The sequence below is a fragment of the Canis lupus genome, chromosome 10, assembly GCF_048164855.1.
Source record: "Canis lupus baileyi chromosome 10, mCanLup2.hap1, whole genome shotgun sequence".
NCBI classification, from domain to species: Eukaryota; Metazoa; Chordata; class Mammalia; order Carnivora; family Canidae; genus Canis; species Canis lupus.
Window position 1 is genome coordinate 3,858,985 of NC_132847.1, and position 20,781 is coordinate 3,879,765.

At 46.5% G+C, this 20,781-nt stretch overlaps 1 protein-coding gene across 1 annotated transcript in view; it reads left to right on the forward strand.

Annotated features, from left to right (window-relative positions):
* The first annotated feature begins 10,731 nt into the window (after window positions 1–10,731).
* The window catches only part of COL23A1 (collagen type XXIII alpha 1 chain), a 322,014-nt gene continuing 311,964 nt past the window's right edge, over window positions 10,732–20,781 (forward strand). Inside the window, exon 1 of the mRNA XM_072840567.1 lies at window positions 10,732–11,016. Within this exon, the coding sequence (XP_072696668.1) occupies window positions 10,732–11,016 (285 nt within the window). The remainder of the gene's footprint in view (window positions 11,017–20,781) is intronic.

Consider the following 20,781-nt stretch of genomic DNA (forward strand, 5'->3'; position numbering starts at 1 on the left):
ACAGGTGGTGTAATAAAACCACATACACGCTTCATTTAAGGTTAAGGTCTAACTGGCAAGTCACAAAAAAAAAAATAGGAATTCTGATGACTAAGGATTTAATTTTTAGTTCCACATCAAGGAGTTTTGAAATTGTGGAACAGCAGTTTCTGCATCAAATGCAGTAAATAAATATTTCACCCTCAGCCTATGAGAATTAAGATTATTGAGCAGTTTATATTTGTGTTAATCTTTAGTGGAACAAAAGAATGATTTAATTGGAGAACACTTGAAAAGAAACCAGAAATTTCCAGACCATAATTGGTTAATATGGTAACTTTTTTTGTTCCCATATAGGTGTTTTTTCTTACTATTACTTGTTTCACATTAGAAACTACATGGTTAATGTTACTTAATTTATTAAAAACCAAGAACTGCCAGGTAGAAATATTTCTTGTTGTAGAGTCCATATATTCAGATACAGGGTGGGGTTTGTTTTGTTTTTTTGTCAAAATCTTGGCATTTTATACGTATTACACAGAGATTGTGGAGTTGCCTGGTTTTTATTTTAAACATGGAACACATGGGATTGTCTTGTATGACAAATAGTGAAAGCAGGCTGGGCCGTCTACATTATTATTCACAGATGGCATTTGCCAATTTAACAAATTGGCTTCTTGTTCCTGAAGTTGACTGGGAATTTAAGAAAGCTGAAATTCTGCCACAGATTCACTGCATAAATTATGCTTGGGCCTCTGATGCCGTCAACATATAGAGTAACTGTTCCTTCATAGTAGTCGAACTATATGTGACAAGGTGCTTTTTTTTTTCTTCCTTTATATTTGAATTCCAGTTAACATACAGTATAATAGGGCAGCCCTGGTGGCTCAGCGGTTTAGCGCCGCCTGCAGCCCAGGGTGTGATCCTGGAGACCTGGGATCGAGTCCCACGTCGGGCTCCCTGCATGGAGCCTGCTTCTCCCTCTGCCTGTGTCTCTGCCTCTCCCTCTCTCTCTGTGTCTCTCATGGATAAATAAATAAAATCTTAAAAAAATATACAGTATAAAAATGTAGAATTTAGAGGTCCAACACTTGCATACAATACCCAGTGCTCATCACAACCAGTGCCCTCCTTAATCCCCATCACCCGTTTCCCCCATCTCCCCACTTTCCTCTCTGGTGAGTAGCACTGTGTTCTCTGTTAAGATTCTGTTTCTTGGTTTTCCTCTCTTCTTCCCCCTATCCTCGTTTGTTTTGTACTTAAACTTACATGAATGAAATCATACATTGGTCTTTCTCATTTTGCTCCATCCATGTTGTTGCAAATGGCAAAATGATTTTTGATGGCTGAGTAATACTCCATTGTATTCATGCCACATCTGCTTTATCCATTGATCCGTCGATGGGCATTTGGACTCTGTCATGGTTTGGCTGTTGTTGATAATGCTATAAATGCGTGCATGTAACCCTTTGAATCAGTTTTTTGTATCCTTTGGGTAAATACATAGTGCAATTGCTGGGTTGTAGGATAGTTCTTTTTAGCTTTTTGAGGGGTCTCCATCTTTTCAGGAGTGGCTGCTGCACCAGCTTGCTTTCCCCGAGTGTGAGGGTTCCCCTCAACCTCACCAACACCTATAGTTTCTTGTGTTCATTTTAGCCAGTCTTACAGGTGTGAGGTGGGATCTTAGGATGGTTCTGACTTGTATTTCCCTGATGATGAGTGAAGTTGAGCATCTTATGCGTGTTAGCCATCTGGATGTGTAACAAGGTTTTTAAAAAGCATTTATTTGATGCAAAGAAAATGTTCTCCCTGACTCTAGCAACATTGCCATGTAGATTAAGATGTCTGCCATCCTTTACGTTCCCTGTTTCCAGTCTACTTGTGCTTCCCCTACAGGTGCTTCAAGTTCCCAGATTAATGTTTACTCTCTCCTCCATCAGGAAACTCACTTCTCAGAGTAGCTGAACTTAAGATGTAGGAAGAAAGAAAAATGTGCTTTTTCTAAGAAGTTAATGATTGCTAACTCCCTTTCTCATCTCAAAAGTACTTAAGTTCTTCACAGAGGGCTTGCTAATTTCTAGGCATAATTCCTAGAATTTTGGAAATTAAAGTGAAATTTCAATAAATTAGAAGAAATATTTTGGTAGGGTAGTACCTCTGGTATCGTTAGGAATGTTTACTGCCAACCTTCCTCTCAGGTTCCTATGGCTTTATCCTTGTGCATCTGAACTCTCCTGAAAAGCACCAGATTTTTACTGGATGCCACTTGGAGCTTCAGCATTAACAGGAAAGAGTTAGAATGGCCAATGAATAAATATGGATCATTTATATTTAGGTATCTTTCTTAATTTGAGACCTTGCAGTTTACTGTTTGTACAATGCAGAACTTTATCCCAGGACCCTCAGAAAGCTAAAAATAGAACTATCCTACAACCCGCAATTACACTGGTAGGTATTTACCCAAAGGATACGAAACTGATTCGAAGGGATTCGTGCACCCCTATGTTTATAGCATTATCAACAGCCAAACCGGGATCATGACCTGAGCCAAAGGCAGACGCTCAACCACTGAGCCACCCAGGAGGCATTTTTTAAAGTGCAGCTAAATAGATGGTTTGCAGTGTTTTCAGCTCCTGCTGGTTTCTCAAGTGTTGTCATTCACCTGCGCATTCATCAGAATGTTCAGAGCAGATGAATAAAATTGATGCCCGCTATTAATTGATAGCAAGTTACCCTGTGAAGTTTTACAGTTCATAACATTGAAAACTTCAAGTAATTTTGAAGAGCTAGATGCTGGAGGAATTGGAAATGATTTGGCCAACTCTCTCAATTGTGGCTGTCTTTTGTGACTTACACTCAGGTCTCCTAGATTCATGTTTACAATTTTATGTGAAATGAGTTGTGATGGAATGGAAAGTAATGGTTAATAGAAGTTTTATTACTTGGATTCCAGCTTCACAGTGTTCTTTACTACAGATGACATGTAGCTTCAACCGTCAAAATGATTAAAATAGTATGGTCATTTGAATTTTAAAACTTTTTTTAAGTAAGTAGACACATGCCTTAAAGCTTGTCTTGACATGAGGAAGTGAATAAATGAAGACAAACTTAGCCAGTAAGGTGCACTGAGTCTTAAAATCCTTTTCAATTTGAAGTTTGTGATTCCCACAAAACTTGGTGCAAATAAAATCTTTTAAATGGAAATATCCAGTACTACTTAATAGGCTACATTTTCAAATATGGTCAAAAGGATTCGTTTCGAATAATAGTATTGATGCCAGTGTCATAATTGTTGGCTTATAGATTGAAGGTTTGTAAATAAATAGGAAACAATTTTAATTCTTAAAGAGTTGATCATTTTAACAGTTTTTAGGAAGTTGCCATCTCCAGCAAAATCCTTAAGCTAAAGTTTTGTTCGGTTAATTGGTTTTGTCTTTTTTTTTTTTTTTTTTTTTTTTTTTAGATAGAGGAAATGTAAAGTCAAAGGTGAGTTTTACAATTTGGTCAGTCCAGCCTCTGGGATCTAGGTAATGTGAATACACTTATTTTGAGTCATGTAGGTAGGGAAAGGAAGCTGACTAGTTCCATATTGGTAATTAATTCTTAAAAATACAATGCAAAAGTAAAATAATGAACCTCTTAAGTACTTACAGCCCAGCTTCAAAAATTAAAAACACTTTGCAAATTTTGTTTCATCTCTTCCTCAACCTATTTTCCTATCGTATTTATACACAAATGCCAGATACCATATCCTTTTGCCCAAAATATTTCTGTATACCTTTTAACAGATCAGTTTTAAAAATATGCTATTAACATATCTAACAAAATAGTTTCGTATCTGATATTGAGTCTCTTTAAAGTTTGTCTTAAGAGGGACACCTGGGTGGCTCAGCAGTTGGCGTCTGCCTTTGGTTCAGGGTGTGATCCTGGGGTCCTGGCCAGATTGAGTCCCACATTGGGCTTCCTGCATGCAGCCTGCCTCTCTCTCTGCCTGTGTCTCTCATGAATAAATAAAGTTTAAAAATACTTTTTAAAAATGAAGTTTGTCTTAAAATGTCATTTTGTAATCGTTGCTTTGAATCGGGACCCAGAAGGGATCCATCCACACAGTGCCTTGGGTCTCTTAGAATCATGGTGTGTTGCTTTTTGCCGTCCACTCATTTTCTTTGCTAATGAAACTGGGTCATTTTTCTTTAAAGAATTTCCCATATGAGGGCTCAGTGGTTGAGCATTTGCCTTTGGCTCAGGTCTTGGTCCTGGGATTGAGTCCTGCATCGGGCTCCCCATAGGGAGCCCACTTCTTCTGCCTGTGTCTCTGCCTCTCTCTGTGTGTGTGTCTCATGAAAAACTAAATCTTTAAAAAATTTTTTCATGTTTAATATTTCATCAGAGTGATGTCTGTTTCTGTAGTCCCCACTGATCCTATAAACAGGATTTTTATCCTGAAATTTTTAAAACAGAATTCCTCCTAGTAAACACAGAAAGAATGCTAGAAAAGCACTATGTTGCGATGCTTAATGAAGTAATGGTTAAAACCATTGGGTGAAAAATTGATGGAGAACTTTATGATGAAGGTATCAGGTTGAGAACACATGAACTCGGATCAATCTGAACCTCAGACCGACAACCAGGTGACGTACAGATGTGCTTCTGGGTTGGTGCAATAGGAAATACATAGCACCAGTGCAGTATCACTGCCTTAAAACAAAAACCTAGTTCTCATCAAGCCTCCAAGTTGAAATACCATGATGTAAAAAAGCTTCCAGCCCTTTTGTGTCCTTCATTTCTCACCTATCAGATAATTTCTTGGGGTAAGGGTTCAGTGAACCAAAAGAGCTCAGACTTCTTCCCAGTATGGTTCCAAAATCAGTACCGGGTCTTCTCTGTGTTTGGGGAGTAAATGATTTTTTTTTTTTTAAGATTTTATTTATTCATGAAAGACAGAGGCAGCGACATTAGGCAGAGGGAGAAGTAGGCTCCCTGCAGGGAACCTGATGCAGGACTCGATCCCAGGACCTGAGCCAAAGGCAGACGCTCAACCACTGAGCCACCTAGGTGTCCCTGGGGAGTAAATGATTTAAAGTAACTTTGTTACTTGGAATTTCTTAGGGGTAATAGCTCTGCTATAGGGTGATTAAAAACATCCAGCAAATTACCTGCTCTCACTAATAAAAAGCAGTCACTCTTTTTTATAAATGTTTTAACCCAGATGACTTCTTGTATTTAAAAAAAAATTTTCTAACAATGTTAATTGTTCCTCATTATGGCACCAGAAATTACTAAACTATCAAGAATTCTATTTTTGGAAGTGTCTGAGTGGTTCAGTCAGTTAAGTGTCTGACTCTTGATTTTGGTTCAGGTTGTGATCTCAGGGTTTGGGAGATTGAGCCCCAAGTCAGGCTCTGCTCTCAGTAGGGAGTCTGTCTGCTTGGGATTCTCTCCCTCTCCCTCTGCCCCTCTACCACCCCCGTCTAAATAAATAAATAAATAAATAAATAAATAAATAAATAAATATCTTTAATCTATTTTTGACTCCCTAAAGTTCTGGTTTTTACAAAGTGACATTTCACTGAAAAATCATGGAGAATAGGATTTTCAAAGAAATTTGGTTTTTATTTTTACCAATCAAGAATGTCTGCTATTCAGATACATTTTCTTACATTCACTCCCTTCCTGACTTTAGTCTGGTTTAAATGTCACGATTTCAGGAGGATATCATAAGTAATTAAAAGATAGATTTAATTATGAAGACTTGAAACCACCTGAAGTATCCTTTGAGACAGGTACCTCATAGACTTATTAGTTCTTTCAGATACTATTAGCAGTGGTTGTGTGTAATGAGATGAATCAAAGATTATGTAGATTTGGGAGAGTTCCCAGGCCTCTCTCCCCACCCCATGACTTAAAATGTTTCCCATTAGAAATAGAAATGAAATGTACATGTTTTTTTGTTGTTGTTTGTTTTTTTCTTTAAACTTAAAAAGTCCAGCACTTTAAAAGCTGCTGGATTGGGCAGCCCCGGTGGTGCAGCGGTTTAGCGCCGACTGCAGTCCCGGGCCTGATCTTGGAGACCCGGGATCGAGTCCCACGTCAGGCTCCCTGCATGGAGCCTGCTTCTCCCTCTGCCTGTGTCTCTGCTTCTTTCTCTCTCTCTTTGTCTGTCTCTCATGAATAAATAGAATCTTAAAAAAAAAAAAGATTTTATTTATTCACGAGAGACACAGAAAGAGAGGCAGAGACATAGGCAGAGGGAGAAGCAGGCCTCCTGTAGGACTGGATCCCGGGATCCCAGGATCCCAGGATCCCAGGATCATGCCCTGAGCCAAAAACAGATACTCAACCACTGAGCCACCCAGGCATCCCTCCTATAACTTTATTACAGTATATTGTTATAGTTGTTCCAATTTTTTATTGTTAATCTTTTATGGTGCCTCATTTATAAATTAAACTTTATCACAGGAATGTATAGAGGAGAAAAATATAGTATATACAGGGTTTGGTACCATCTACAGTGTCAGGTATCCCCTGGGGGTCTTGGAATTTATTCCCCATAGATAAAGAATTTATTCCCCATAGATAAAGGCACCACTGTATTGTGTCTGAATACTATGAGTTTGTTCTTCACCTGTGCCTTTGAAAGGCAGTTCCAGGGCAGCCCGGGTGGCTCAGCGGTTTGGCACCTGCCTTTGGCCCAGGGCGTGATCCTGGAGACCTGGGATCGAGTCCCAGATCGGGCTCCCTGCATGGAGCCTGCTTCTCCTTCCACTGTGTCTCTGCCTCTCTCTCTCTATCTGTGTCTCTCATGAATGAATGAATAAATAAAACCTTAAAAAAAAAAAAAAAAAAGAAAGGCAGTTACAATCTTCTGTGAGCCTGGCTGCTTCTGGCTGGTGCAGCATATCCACGCAACCCGTGGATTCCATGGTTATGGGCTCACTGCCATGGTAAAGTGGGTCCCTGTTCAGATGCTATGTTGTAATGTATTCCATACCTACATGCTGTGCAGTCTGTAAGCATAGTGGTTCTGGCTGAGTCTCTGCAGACAGGAAAGAAACCCATACCTGGATTGGCTAGCTATCCTCATGAGAGACAAACTGCTGGCCCGTGGAAGACAGACAGAATCCAAAATAGGTGATTTGCCACCAAGCAGCCAGTTGGTCTCCCTGAAGATTAGTACCTATTGCTGATGGGTTAGCCATCCAGAAGCAGCAGTAGCTATATTGAGCTCGGTAGGTGCTATATGCATGTTTGGTAACATGGTGGAGATTCTCTTCTCCCCCCTCCCCCCCCCACACCCTACAGAGCTGCTCTTCATCTCTCCACCCCTCTGTCCTTAGCAGGCTCACCTCTTGCACTGCATCATCTGGGTTCCCTGCCCTGTCGGTTCAGTCAGTGGGAAGGAGGAGACCCAGCAGATCAGAGAGCAGGAAGAGAGAAAGATTTCCCCCCGCAACTCCCACCTTCCGCCTCATGGTGGCCCTTAACCAGAGTCCACAGCTCCTCTTGTGCATACTTTTTTTATAGCTCCGAACATTCATGGGGTTCCCACAACAGCTCCTTCTCCTCAGGCCTTCAGTTAGAAATGATAATGGCTCCCCACTGTTGATACCCCAGGAGGCTTCTTGAGCAACCCCCACCCCCGTTGACTTCCCTTAAACTGCCTCACTTTGTACAGAGTCTTTACATTCAGGCTGTCTATAGTCCGAGGATGCCATCTGTTCCTTCTAGGACTCCAACTAACAAAAATAAGAGTATTTTCTTCCCAGCCTTTTAAAGTGAGCCGCAGGCAGTAAACCTATTTTCACCTTTCCTTAATTCATTTGACAAATATTTATCAAGCATCAGCCTGTGTCAGATCCTGTTCTGTTTCTTGAGAAAACAGTGGTGAGCAAGACAAATGTCTTGCTAATGAAAAGGTCACTTCAAACAGTGATAAATGGCCTAATCCCTTGAGTAATCCTTTGGAGGAGGGGCAGCGGGTGCAAATACCTTAGGCTGGGCAGCCAGGGGAGGTCTTTCAGAGGCGGTGAGGTTTGAGGACCTGGGGACCTTGACTCGAAGGAAGAACTTGCTGTTCAAAGACCTGAGAGCAGAACATTCCAGATAGTGAGGTAGGAGGCAGACAAAGGCTAAAGGATCAATGAGCTTAGCATTGTGGGTTTTTTTTTTTTTTTTTTGGTAATTTAAATATCAGTGAGTTAACATACAGTGTTGTATTAGTTTCAGGCATACAATTTAGTCATTCATCACTTCTATACAATACCTGGTGGTGCTTATCACAAGTGTGCTCCTTAATAATCCCCATCACCTATCTCCCCCATCATCCTCTCCCTACCTCCCCTCTGGTAACCATCAGTTTGTTCTCTAGAGTTAAGAGTCTTGGTTCATCTCTCTTTTTTTTTTTTTTTTTAGATTTATTTATTTATTCAGAGAGAGAGAGAGAGAAGCAGAGACACAGGCAGAGGGAGAAGTAGGCTCCATGCAGGCAGCCTGACGTGGGACTCGATCCCAGGTCCCCAGGATCACACCCTGGGCTGCAGGCGGCACTAAACCGCTGCGCCACTGGGGCTGCCCTTGGTTCATCTCTCTCTCTTTTTCCCCTAGGATCATTTGTTTTGTTTCTTAAATTCCACATAGAAGTGAAATCATATGGTATTTTCATTCTCTGACTTATTTCGCTTAGCATCATACTCTAGCTCCATCCATGCTATTCCAGGTGGCAAGATTTCATTCTTCTTTAGGGCTGAGTAATATTCCATTGTATGTATATTAACCACCTTTTCTTTATCCATTCATCAGTCGATGGACACTTGGGCTGCCTCCATAATTTGGCTACTGTAGATAATGCTGCTATAAACACGGGGACATGCAGTAACATTAACAGGTGATGGGCAATTAGCCTACGTGTCTGCACCAAGACTGAAGTGCTAACCTATAAGATGGTGTTGGGCTCTTTCTGAGTAGACAATCTGGTTTGCTTAGCAATTACTTTTCAGACTGTTTATTGGGCACACACTTGATTTTAGCATAGCCTGAGACCTATCTCTGTATAATCACCTAACCATAACCCCAATTTACCTAAGGAAGCTCATAGCTATTTGGAGAAGTAAGATGCCAGTCACTTCTGTTTTATCCCACTCTCAGAGGTAATTCTCCCCTCTGAATTAAGGGAGTAAGGAGGAACATGTCAGCTGGAGGCCAACAGTTTTGTAATCTGGCTACAGAAATTAATAATCCATAGATAGCCAGAAAGTGAGAGGGAAGATATAGATATAACATCTTTTTTTTTTTTCAAAAATGGTTGTGGAGTTGCCCAAATCACAAAAATCTAAGTGTTTTTATTTGAGTATTATAGACATTAGTGGAAGCATCAAGTTTTATTTGGCTTTATTTGAGTATTATAGATGTTAGTGGAAGTGTTATGGTGAGACCCATTTTAGAATATAAATATAACACCTGACTTCCAGCCTTTCTTCCCTTTCTTTGGAAAGACTGTGAAGGCCTCAGGGCACCTGGGTGGCTCAGTCAGTTAAGCGTCTGCTTTCAGCTCAGGTCGTGATCCGCAGGTCCTGGGATAGAGTCCTGTATATCCAGCTTCCTGTTCGGTGAGGAGTCTGCTTCTCCATCTCCCTCTGCTCCTCCCCCTGCTCATGCTTGTGCTTCTGAGCTCTTTCTCTCTGAAATAAAGAAATGAAATCTCAAAAAAACAAAACAAAAACCAAAAAACCCCCACCAACCTGTAAGGGCTTCTTCCTTCTCATTCAGGCTTTCCTACCTGTGATCTAAATTTGCAGCAGGACCGCGCAGTGGGCTCAGTGTGGTTGCGCTTCCACTACAGAATGAAGCCATCACCTGAACGAAAGTTGGAGATCTTTCTCCCCATCTTTTCCATTTGTGATAGTCTCGATTTTTCTCAAATGAAAATCCTCCTAAGTCAGGAACAAGATCTTATCATTTCAGCTCCCAGCATCGCATGTCTGGCACCTAATAAGTGGTGAGAGCGCTAAGATTCTAAGAGGCACCTTTCTGCTCAGAGAGATCTCCACCTCCGGACTGCGTCTGTAAGCGCGAGTGGCGCAGAGAACGCTTTCGGCCACCGAGTGGCGCCAAGGCACCGTCCAGGACGGACTCACTAACTTCACGGGATTTGAGGTTAGGAACTTTTTAAAAAGTGTCAGAAAGGTTAATTCACAAGTTTAGGGGCATTTCCTCCAGCCACGGACGATGCTCCAGCCCGAGGCGGGCTGCAGAAGACGCTTGCGTCTCTGGGCGCAGCGCAGACCTCTGGGGATGGCAGGGGCCCTGGGGCTGGGGCACCGCGGAGGTGCGCGCGCGGCAGTGGGGAGCAGCCCGGCGACCGGGACAGGTGAGGCGGGGAGCCGGGCCGGGCCGGGCCGGGCCGGGCCAGGGGTGGGCCCGGCGCGCGCGGGCGGGGGCGGGGGGCTCAGCGGAGCCAGCTCCCTTCCCTCTCCGCCCCTCGCGGCGCGGGGCCGGCCGGGCCGCTCCTCCCCTGGGTGGGTCCCGGCTCCTTTTCTGGCAGGGCCCATTTGCATAGAGGAAACTGCCCAAAGTGGCCGCTGCGGAGGAGCTGGCGGGGAGAGGGGGGCGTGCGCCGCGCTCCGCTGCTGCCCGGAGGCCAAGCCCCGCGCCCGGCCGACCTCGTGCCTCGGGCTCTCCCGCCGGCTCCCGCGCGCCAGCCCGCGCCCGCGGCCCCGCACGCCCCCTCGGAGACCCCCGCGCGACCAGCGCGCCATGAGCCCGGGCCAGCGCGCCGGCGGCGACGCGCGGAAGGACGGCCCGGCGGGCGGCGGCGGGGGGCGCCCCGCGACGGCGGCCGGGGCCTGGGCGGTGAGCGCCTTGTGCCTGCTGCTCTCTGTGGGCTCCGCGGCCGCCTGCCTGCTGCTGGGCGCCCAGGCGGCCGCGCTGCAGGGCCGGGTGGCGACGCTGGAGGAGGAGCGCGAGCTGCTGCGGCGCGCGGGGCCGCCGGGCGCCCTGGCCGCCTGGGCCGAGCCGCACCTGGAGCGCCTGCTGCGCGAGGTGAGGGGCGCGGGGCGCGGGGCGCGGCGGGGCGGGGCGGGGCGGCGCCTCTGCCCGGCGAGGGCTCTCCCCCCGGGGCCTGCGCGGCGAGCCGAGGTTGCGGGTGCGGTCCCCGAGGGCGTCCTGCGGTCCCCGCTCTGGCCGCGGGAGAGTCCGAGGAAAGACTAGGGACTTGGGAAGGGTCTCGGAGCTGGAGGCGCGAGGCTCCCCGGGGCTGTGCGCTCGCTCGCCCCGGACGCTTCCCGCGGCGGGGGGCGCCGGGCTCCTCTGCGCGGGGCTGATGCCCAGGCTCGGGCGGATGAGCCTCCTCGGTAGCGGAGCGGAGCGGAGCGGCCGCCGGCACCAGCGCTGCGCAGCCCCTGGAGACGCGCGGGCTCCCCAGCGGGCGGGCGGCCCCGGCGGAGGCGAGGGCCTCGGAGCGACCTGGTCAGCCCAGCCTTCCCTGTCCACCGCCCTCCGGAGACGCTTGTTTTCGGGCGGCTCCATCCTGGAGGGGCTGCGTTCCGGGGCTCTCGGACCCGCGTGGACACCCAGTGCCACCGAAACCTGGGAAGATGAGGGGCAGGAAAACAAACACAAAACCCAAAGCGATTCTGGTTTCAAGCGATGCAGATACATCCTGAAATTTCTTGCGCTGGTTGGAAGCGTCTTATGAAACTCTGTGACACTTCGAAGGTTGCTGTTGTGTGTCCTCAAAGCAGAAGCCACATTGGGAGCCTCAAAGTGCTCACCCATCATTTTCATTAAAAACCTCCGCTTCTGGTGCAGCAGTGCCTCCCTCCCCGACTCCCAGAGAACTGTGACAGGCAGGTGGACTGGCCAGGGGTCTCCTGGGAAAAATGGATCCCGGCATCTTTTTTTTTTTTTTTTTAATTTATTTATGATAGTCACACACACACACACACACACGGGGGGGGGCGGGCAGAGACATAGGCAGGCTCCATGCAGGGAGCCCGACGTGGGATTCGATCCCGGGTCTCCAGGATCGCGCCCTGGGCCAAAGGCAGGCCCTAAACTGCTGCACCACCCAGGGATCCCTGGATCCTAGCATCCTTAAAGATAGCCTGAAAAGGGCCAGGGTTTCAAGGTAAAGGAGACGTAGGCCAGGCCTGTTACCTACCGATTCCCCTAAACTGCGTCCAATGTGATCTTTATCAAGGTATCAAGTAAGCTGTGTCCACTCTTGAGTTCATTTGGAATCTTTGGGGGAATGGGAGAAGATTGCCCCACACCCTCTAGTCCGAAGTCCCTGTTTCTCAGTGGCTTTAATTTAAACCAGCATGACCTGTCCTCCAGCATGGTTTTGAGCAGAATTGATGCTTCGTGTTTTCCAGTTTTTAAAAATTATTTATTTATTCATGAGAGACACACAGAGAGAAGCAGAGCGAAAAGCAGGCTCCCCGCGGGGAGCCCAACGGGGGACTCCATCCCAGGACCCTGGGGTCCTGTTGTGAGGCGAAGGCAGACACTCCACTGCTGAGTCATCCAGGAGTCCCTGATTTACAATTTTTGCCTTGAAAGTGTGCCCCCAGACTTCCGAAATCTCCGTGGAGCCCTGCTGGCAACTGGTGGTGAAGCTTTCATAATTGCTGCCTGTTATCTTTTGGCAAATCCCTAGAGGCCAGGGTGTTGAATTGATTTATGGAGGCCCAGTAACATTTCTGCTAGAGCAATAACTGTAGCCGTCCTTTCTGATAGGAGGCCCCTCTTGGTTAAAAATAAACCGCAAGCCCCTATGGAGCAAAATGGAAATCCCGGTAAAATCTTTTACAAGGATCTTGCAAATTGTGTCCACGTTCTGGTGGCAGGCACGGGGCAGGTGTCCTGGCAGAGCAGCCACAGCTGAAAAAGTGTGGATTCACAAGTCCCAGACCTTGAGGATTAAGGATCTGAGGGGAGAGACTACAATGACTTCATTCTGCTCCCTCCCGAGGCACTGATTTTACCTGGGTGGGATTCTAGTGCTTGAGCTAAAAATTCTTGGGCAGAGCTTCATGTCTCTTTGTCTCTGGCTCTGTCTCAGTCTCTCTGCTCTTGACTAGCAAGGCAGAGGGGAAATTTCACATCCTGGGACTTCCAGGTGAAATTCCCTGCACCACTCAGCAGGCTGGCATGGGACGTTGGTAAACATGTTGTACAACTAGCTAACTGAACTCGGTTCAGTTGGATGTAGTTGAAGAGCATTAAGTGCTTGGAGTCCAGACTGGCCCGTGGAGTGTCAGAATGCCATGGTTTCACGCCCTCAGGGTGGAGCTTCCGGTTGTCTGGGGGTCCTCTGTGAGAAGGCATCTCTTGCCAGGACACCAGTCTGTTCCTGTGATGAGCCATTCTTCTCACCAGTGTCACTGGATGGGAAATGCACACAGTCTGGCTGGCCAGTGACCCTAGAGCCCCTGGCTGAGATGAGGAGTAGGGGTGGGGGCTGGGAGGTGCACGATCATGGTTAGTAATCGGCTTTCAATAGATGTGAAGATACTTCTTTGAACTGTTACATACGGAGGACAAGTACACATTGAGCTGAAAATCTCTTAAGGGAAGCACGTTTGGACTTGAACATGGCTTTCAGTACTGATTTATTTTTGGTGAAGCCTCTTTGGAGTCTCTGATGAAGTAGTGATGCATGTGAGGGTGCCTGCAGCTTGTCCTTTATCAACAAGCTTGTTTTCAGAGTTTTAGAGGCAGAAACAACATCCAAATTGAGGAAGAGAAATCCTTGCCAACCACACACCACTTTAATGTCAGAAAAAAAATTAAAAAACAAGCCAACAAAAGCCACTGTTAATAGGGGACCCAATGTGTCTGTTCCCTTGGGAACAGAACTGTGACATAACTTTTTTGGGGACTGGCTGATGTGCCCGATAATGTAGACAGAGAAACTACAAAAAAAAAAAAGGCATTTTCATGTTAACTTGGGATTATTAAAGACCCTTCCCATGATACAAAAATGAAAGAGATGGCTTTCAGAACATAAAAAAGTCATTAATGATAGTATCTTCATCGTGACTTGAAAATATAAATGCAACCCAAGCATCTGATATTATGCTTTTAAAGTGCCTTAAATAGGTTGCCGAAGATATCAAGCCCCCCACTTGTTACATCTATAATTACAGTGTTACAACAGCTTAAATTTTAGAGTAAATAAAATAGCTCTCATACTACAGTGACAAATTTAATACAAGGATTAAAGAAATATTTAGCTGTATTCAGAGGAGACCATTTCCAGCTTACAATGGATTTATTGTTGGCTCCTGGTCTTCCATTGTCCAGACCAATCAGTTTGAAAACAAGAAAAACTCAGAGACTCAGGGTAAAATTCAATTTCCTTCCCTACCATCAACTACTATATCTATTAGTTAAATTACCATAAACCCCAGAATCACAGGTAGCTTTTTCAGCCTCTGTGGCAGCCTGCCACTTGTCAGGACTGCCCTACAGTGTACCCGTTAATAAAGAGGCAGTCTTGGAATCCCACGGAACCAGAGGAGATGGAGGGTCAATTGTAGTGACATTTGTTTCCTTGACATTTCCTGGCTCTCAGACCAAAAAGTTTCTTTCCAATGACTTCCTGGCATGCTCACTTTCCCTTTATTCTTTCCTTCTTCTTGTTGTTGTGTTTTTTGTTTTCGTGGAGGTGGGGGAACAATTTGGGAGAACTTTATGAATACAGCAACTTGTTTAGGAAAAGGCGAAAGATTAATGCAATCTGAAGAGAAACCAGAGTATTAAAACATAGCAGTGTGTGGGTGGCTCAGTCGGTTGAGTGGCTGACTCTTGGTTTCAGCTCAGGGCATGATCTCAGGGTCATGAGATCAAGCCCCACATCGGGCTCCATGCTCAGCAGAGTCTGCTTCTTCCTCTCCCTCTACCCCTTCACCTATTTATGCTCATTCTCTCTCAAATAAATAAATAAGCAAATCTTTAAAAAAAAAATAGCAGCATGCTTAGGATGAGCCAGCTGTCAGGGCATTCTTCTTGCAAACAAATTTTGGAAATGTTAATCAGACATTTACATTACTGGTTTTGAAGATTTGCAGCATGTCTCCCAAAGTTGGATCGTCCACAAATGGAATGAAGTTATCCCAGCTGGCAGAGAAGGGCTCCGGTCCTGCCATTTGCCAGCTGGTGTCATCTCACCTCTTCAACTTCCTGGGCGGCAGCTTCCTGTTTCCTAATGTGAGGCTCACAAGGACCTGTGTAGTGACAAGCAAATAAAATAATATAGAGGATAGTGTTGGCCAATGAATGTGCTTTTGATGGTGAGTAGCAGAATACCTGAGGGTGGTGGCTTAAACAGTACAGCCATTGAATTGTCTTGCATAACCAGAGGAGCCTGGAAGTTAGTTAGCAGTTCTGGGTTAGTCCTGCAACTTGGGCACCAGTGGGGGCCAGGCCAGGGTCTGCCATTCTCTTGGCTTTTCCTCATGGTTTCAAAATGGCTGCCATAGCGCCAAGCTGGTGTCTTCATACAAGAGTAACCAAGGTAGAAGGCAAGGGGGCAGGAAAAAAGTTATCTTCTCAATAGGCTTTCCCTTTTTCTTGAGTCAGAGAGGGGAAGCTCCCAGCACCTCTCAGGAGACATCCTGGATGGCCATCAACCAGAGCCAAGGCCCCCAATTGCCATCATCCTGTCACTGGCAAGGTAATGGGGTTGCCACAGGAGGCTGGACCAATCTTGATTCCTCCCCTGAGGCTGGGCACATTGCCACTGGAAGAGAATGGTGGCTTTGTTAGGAAGGAGGACTGAGAATGTTTTGGGGAGCAACCAGCAGTGTCGGTGCTGTAGAAGAATAGGGGCATGCGGGGGCCGGTCATCCACCAGCCCACCACGGTTTTCATAACCACACCCCCTTTGAGAATGCTCCTCAGCCACAAAATTTCTCTTTTCCTCAAGGTCAGGTCTCCAGCTCTGCCCCCAGCCAGAGTCAAAGGCAAGGTTGGTGTGTCCGGGGATTGTCTCCAGCACAACCCCCTTCTTTATGGGGTATGGTCTTTATGGTTGCTCTTCTGACCCCACAGTGACTGGCTGGGCTGACCTCCATCCTGGGATGGCACTCTGGGGTCCCACTTTCCAGCTTTTTCCCACATTGCAGCAGACACAGGGAATGGGAATACCTGTGTCACCCTGCAGTAGGTGGGAGAGGCTGGTCAGGTTGGAGAAACTGGTTCAGCTGCTCCCAGGACAAGAAGATCACTACACCCAAACTCGTGTAGGGAGCCCTGTATCCATCAGGTGTGCCCAGACAGCTCTCTTCTTCATCCTCCCTTACCTCTGGCCGTGGTCTCCGTGGCTTTTCTCGGCTGTTATATGTCACCATGGCCCCCAGATTCCCTTCTAGCATATGTACACTAGTAACCGTGGTCCCCAGAGCAGGATGTCCCCTTTACCCTCATGAGCATCATCTCATTAGATTCAGCCTTTCTACATGACTTTGGATTCTTGCACTTTTTTAAAATAGATTTTATTTAGTCATGAGAGATACAGAGAGAGGTAGAGACATAGGCAGAGGGAGAAGCAGGCTCCCTGTGGGGAGCCCAAGGCAGAACTCGATCCTGGGACCCTGGGATCATGATCTGAGCCGATGGCTCAACCATAGAGCCACCCAAGTGCCCCTCTCAGAGGTCTTTTTAATAAGGGCACTAATCCCATCATAAGGTCCCACCCTTGTGGCCTAATCACCTCCCAAAGGCCCCATCAGCTAATATCATATTGAGGATTAGATTTCAACATAGGGGTAAACTCTGGGCACTGGATCCCCTGCTCTTCCCGTGCAGGGCCCCAGAGGGTTTTGATATAATCCTACACCTTCAGAAATGCCCTCTCCTTTACCAGATTTCTACACATTTCTCCCTCTCCCCAAATTAATTCTAACCCCCACTATGACACATTGATAGATGTTGCTGGGAAATGGAGTTCTTTCAAAGCTGCTCTCTGCAAGGCAGGTACAGACCCTTTTGTCTTTGCCTCCTGCCATGCTCATTGGCTCTCCAGCTGCCACAGCTGCTGAGCTGTGGCCACCTCCATATCCAGGGTGTTGGACCCAGTGTTGGGCGACAGCATTCCAGTTGGACTACCCTTCCCTTTCCTCCTTTTCTTAAAAACCAAACCAAACCAAAATATGGTTGCTTTAACATGATTAATGTTATTGATAAGCCCACCACCCTGAAACAAGGCCTATTTAACATTTTGCATAATCTCATCCAGTCTTTAATCTTTAGACAGATTTACACCTACCCAGTGCTAACCACAGAGTGTGCACCATTTATACCTTCCTTGTATGCATTTTAGCCTTCTATCAAAAACATCTTTCCAGGTTCTGCACAATCTTTATGGTCATGTTTCACTACTGCATCTGATCCCATAAATGGAATCTGCACCTTTCTATCAAAACAGAATCTAGGCCTCCTTCAGATTTTTGTTGGCACAGAATGTGGCACAGCCAGTAGTTTCATGGGGCAAGTTTCTTCCTTCTGTTGTTCTGTAGGATGTAAGTAACTGCCTAAAGAGGAACATCTTTAGGGCTTTTTTCTGTTTTGTTTTGATTTTAGAATATCCAAATTTGTCCAGGCCATGCTCATTTATCCTCCTGTGGTATTCCAAAATTGTATTGTAGTGAAGTCATGCTTCAGATTTTATGATGGGCAGCATGGAGTCTGATCTTTTGGTTGAATTTTTAATTTCATTTGGGGTTGTTGTTGCTGTAAGCAAAAGGCAATTATAAAGAAAACCTTGAAACAAGATATGGAGGGGCACCTGGGTGGCTCAGACGATTAAGCTTCTGCCTTGGGCTCGATCCTGGGGGCATGATCCCGGGGTCCTGGGATCCAGCTCTGCGTCGGGCTCCCTGCTCAGTGGGGAGTCTGCTTCTCCCTCTGCCCCTCACCCCCACTCTTGCTCTCTCTCTCTCTCTAATACATAAATAAATAAAATCTTTTAAAGAAAATGAGATATAGAAAAATTGAAGATCCATCTCAGAATTAGGCTCATTTTTTTTGGTGTGGTGCCAACCCCTTTCTGGAGCAGTGTTTGGCAGGGCCAGGCATTGCCTTCCTTCAGTGTGTGGCTGTACCTCCTTTCTAACTCTGTGAACACATGTAATTTGGTTTGGGAGTGCTCTCTGGAGGCCACACACGAGCTCCAGCTCCTTCCTGGTTCGATTTTCTCCACGTGCAGGATCAGGATTAATCTTTAATTGTTGACACAGCCACTCAAAAAACATCCCTTCATCATATCCGGAAACATACTTCAGGACTAAGCACGAATCGTTGGGAGAAAAAATAAGTTCACAGATGTAGTTTTAGAGAAAGGCATGTCAGTGCGCTCCTAGAAGCTACAGGGGAGATGATTGAGTGCCTCTCTGAGGCACACCCCGGGCAGAGGGTTCACATGTGCATCTTCAGGGTGTTTCTAAAAGGCCTCACCCCAGTCTTCCACCCCCACCCCCTGGCAAGTGGGCTGCACCCTTCTAGAAGGGGCAGACTGGCCCCAGGTGTCAACGATTACCTGAACCCAAGGGACCTGACTCCTAGTCCTGAGCCCTTTCACCCTCCTGGCTGCAGTAGCAGCTTTTTCTGCCAGTGAGGACATCCTCCTGGCCTGACAGATGTGCAGGTGGCAGGGAGTGCTTTAGCTTTAAGTAGACCAGAGTTCGTGTCTCAGCTCTGCCATTTCCCAGGCTTGTAACTTCAGATAAATGACTGCTTTTCCAAACCTCTGTTTGCCCATCTGTTTTTTTTTTTTTTAATATTTTATTTATTTAAAAAGAGACAGGATCGGGGAGGAGCAGAGGGAGAGGGACAAGCAGACTCTATGCTGAGCCTGGAGCTGATGCAGGGCTTGATCCCAGGACTTTGATCATGACCTGAACCAAAACCAAGAGTCAGATGCTCAACTGACTGAGCCACCCAGGTGCACCTCTGCCCATCTGTTAAATGAGGATTATAGTACTTGCCTCATGAGGTTTCTATGGGGATTACAAAACCTAATATGCCCCAAGTACCCCAGACGTCATACACATGGTGCACATGGCTGTTCTTCTTAGAAGGCTCTCTTTGCATGAATCCAGAAGACATGTGTCTGTCTGTTTGCAAATTGGAGAGAAGGCCCCATGGTCCTTTTTATTTTATTTTTAAAAATAGATTTAATTTATTTATTCATGAGAGGCACAGAGAGAGAGGCAGAGACCCAGGCAGAGAAAGAAGCAGGTTCCCTGTTGGGAATCCGATGTGGGACTCGATTCCAGGACCTTGGGATCACGACCTGAGCCGAAGGCAGAAGCTCAGCCACTGAGCCACCCAGGTGTCCCCCCACGGTCCCTTTAACGCTGGTATCCTGCCGGCTTCTAAAGGCCACACGGACATGGAAAAGGTATTAACATGGGTCCAGACTCTGAGTCAGTGACGGGAAATGGGACTGCTTGGTCACTGCAGAAAAAAAAGCAGGGACCAGATTGCCTTCATCCCTCCATTTATTCCCCCCATCCCATTTCTCTTTAGGCGGAATGAAACTGTTTTCATCTAGACAAGAAAAATTCATGTTTATGACCAGAATAAAAACCTGATTTATTCACAAGAATTATGAGATGGATTTCTCATTGCAAAAGGGCACCCAAACACCTAATAAATTTACTTTAAGTAATAAGTCTGTTCTTGTGGTTATGCAACATGGCACGAACACCCCCAAATGCTCGTGATTAACCTGATGGATTAGAGGCCTCACACACATCTGCTTCAAGGCACATTGGTAAAATGAGAAAATCTTTATTTTTTTGATGTAGCCGCAAAATCGGGTAGTGGGGGAGGAGGAGGAGGAATGTGCTTTCAAATGACTGATTTCAGCTTCTAAAACGGACTTTGCCTCCAACTTTGAATTGTGAAACAAGTCATAAAGCAATTACAGTGATTTCTGGGATTTTTAGGAGACAGCTGAAATAAAAGCTACTCCGCTTGGGGCTGGCCAGGAGGATCATCACACAAAAAACCCACAGTCTGTCCACTGATTGGACAGTGCCCTTTTGTGTGTGGTGTGCGAGTTGCCGTCATCCATGGCATCTTCTTTTCTGCCCTGTGGTGTGTCCTGCGGTTAAGTGGAAGGGTGAGTTTGTGTGGCATTTGGACTGGAGTATGGGGACTGTGTGTGAGGATGAGCCGCTGGGAGGTGTGGAGGGCACAAGACTGTGTGCATGTAGTGTGTAAGCACATGAGAGCAAGTGTGGGTGCATGTGAGTGTGCACACACGTGAGTGTACCTTCGAGTGTGTGCCTATAGATGCATGGGTGTGACTGTGTGCCTGGGTGTGCGAATGGGCCTGCATGTCCCCTGCCCCCACCCCCCGCCCCCCACCCCAGGTCTTCCTGAAGGCCCCTTTCTCTGGGCCCTCACGGCTCATGCGTGGCCTCCAGCATTGCAAAATCTAAGCTGAGTCTGGAGCTGCTCCTAAACTGGCCACAGCAGCCCAGGACCAAGGAGTTGCCTCTTCAGCGCCCCTACTTCTCCACTGGAAAAGGAGTGGTAGTGTCCGCTCCACCCCGTTTCCCTGAGGATAAAGTGACGCTCACATCTCAGGACGATGAGTGAGATGAGTGAGATGTCACGTCGCGCCCTTACTCCCCGCTCTGCTGATCCTGACAGTGGGTGGCTGCCAAGAGTGTTAATTAACATCCAGTGCCAGGGCTCTTTCTGGAGCGATTCCTCCTCCTCCTCCTTCCTCTCCCCCTCCAACCCCCCTCCTCCCCCTCCTCCTTGTCCCCCCTTCTCCTTGTCCCCCTC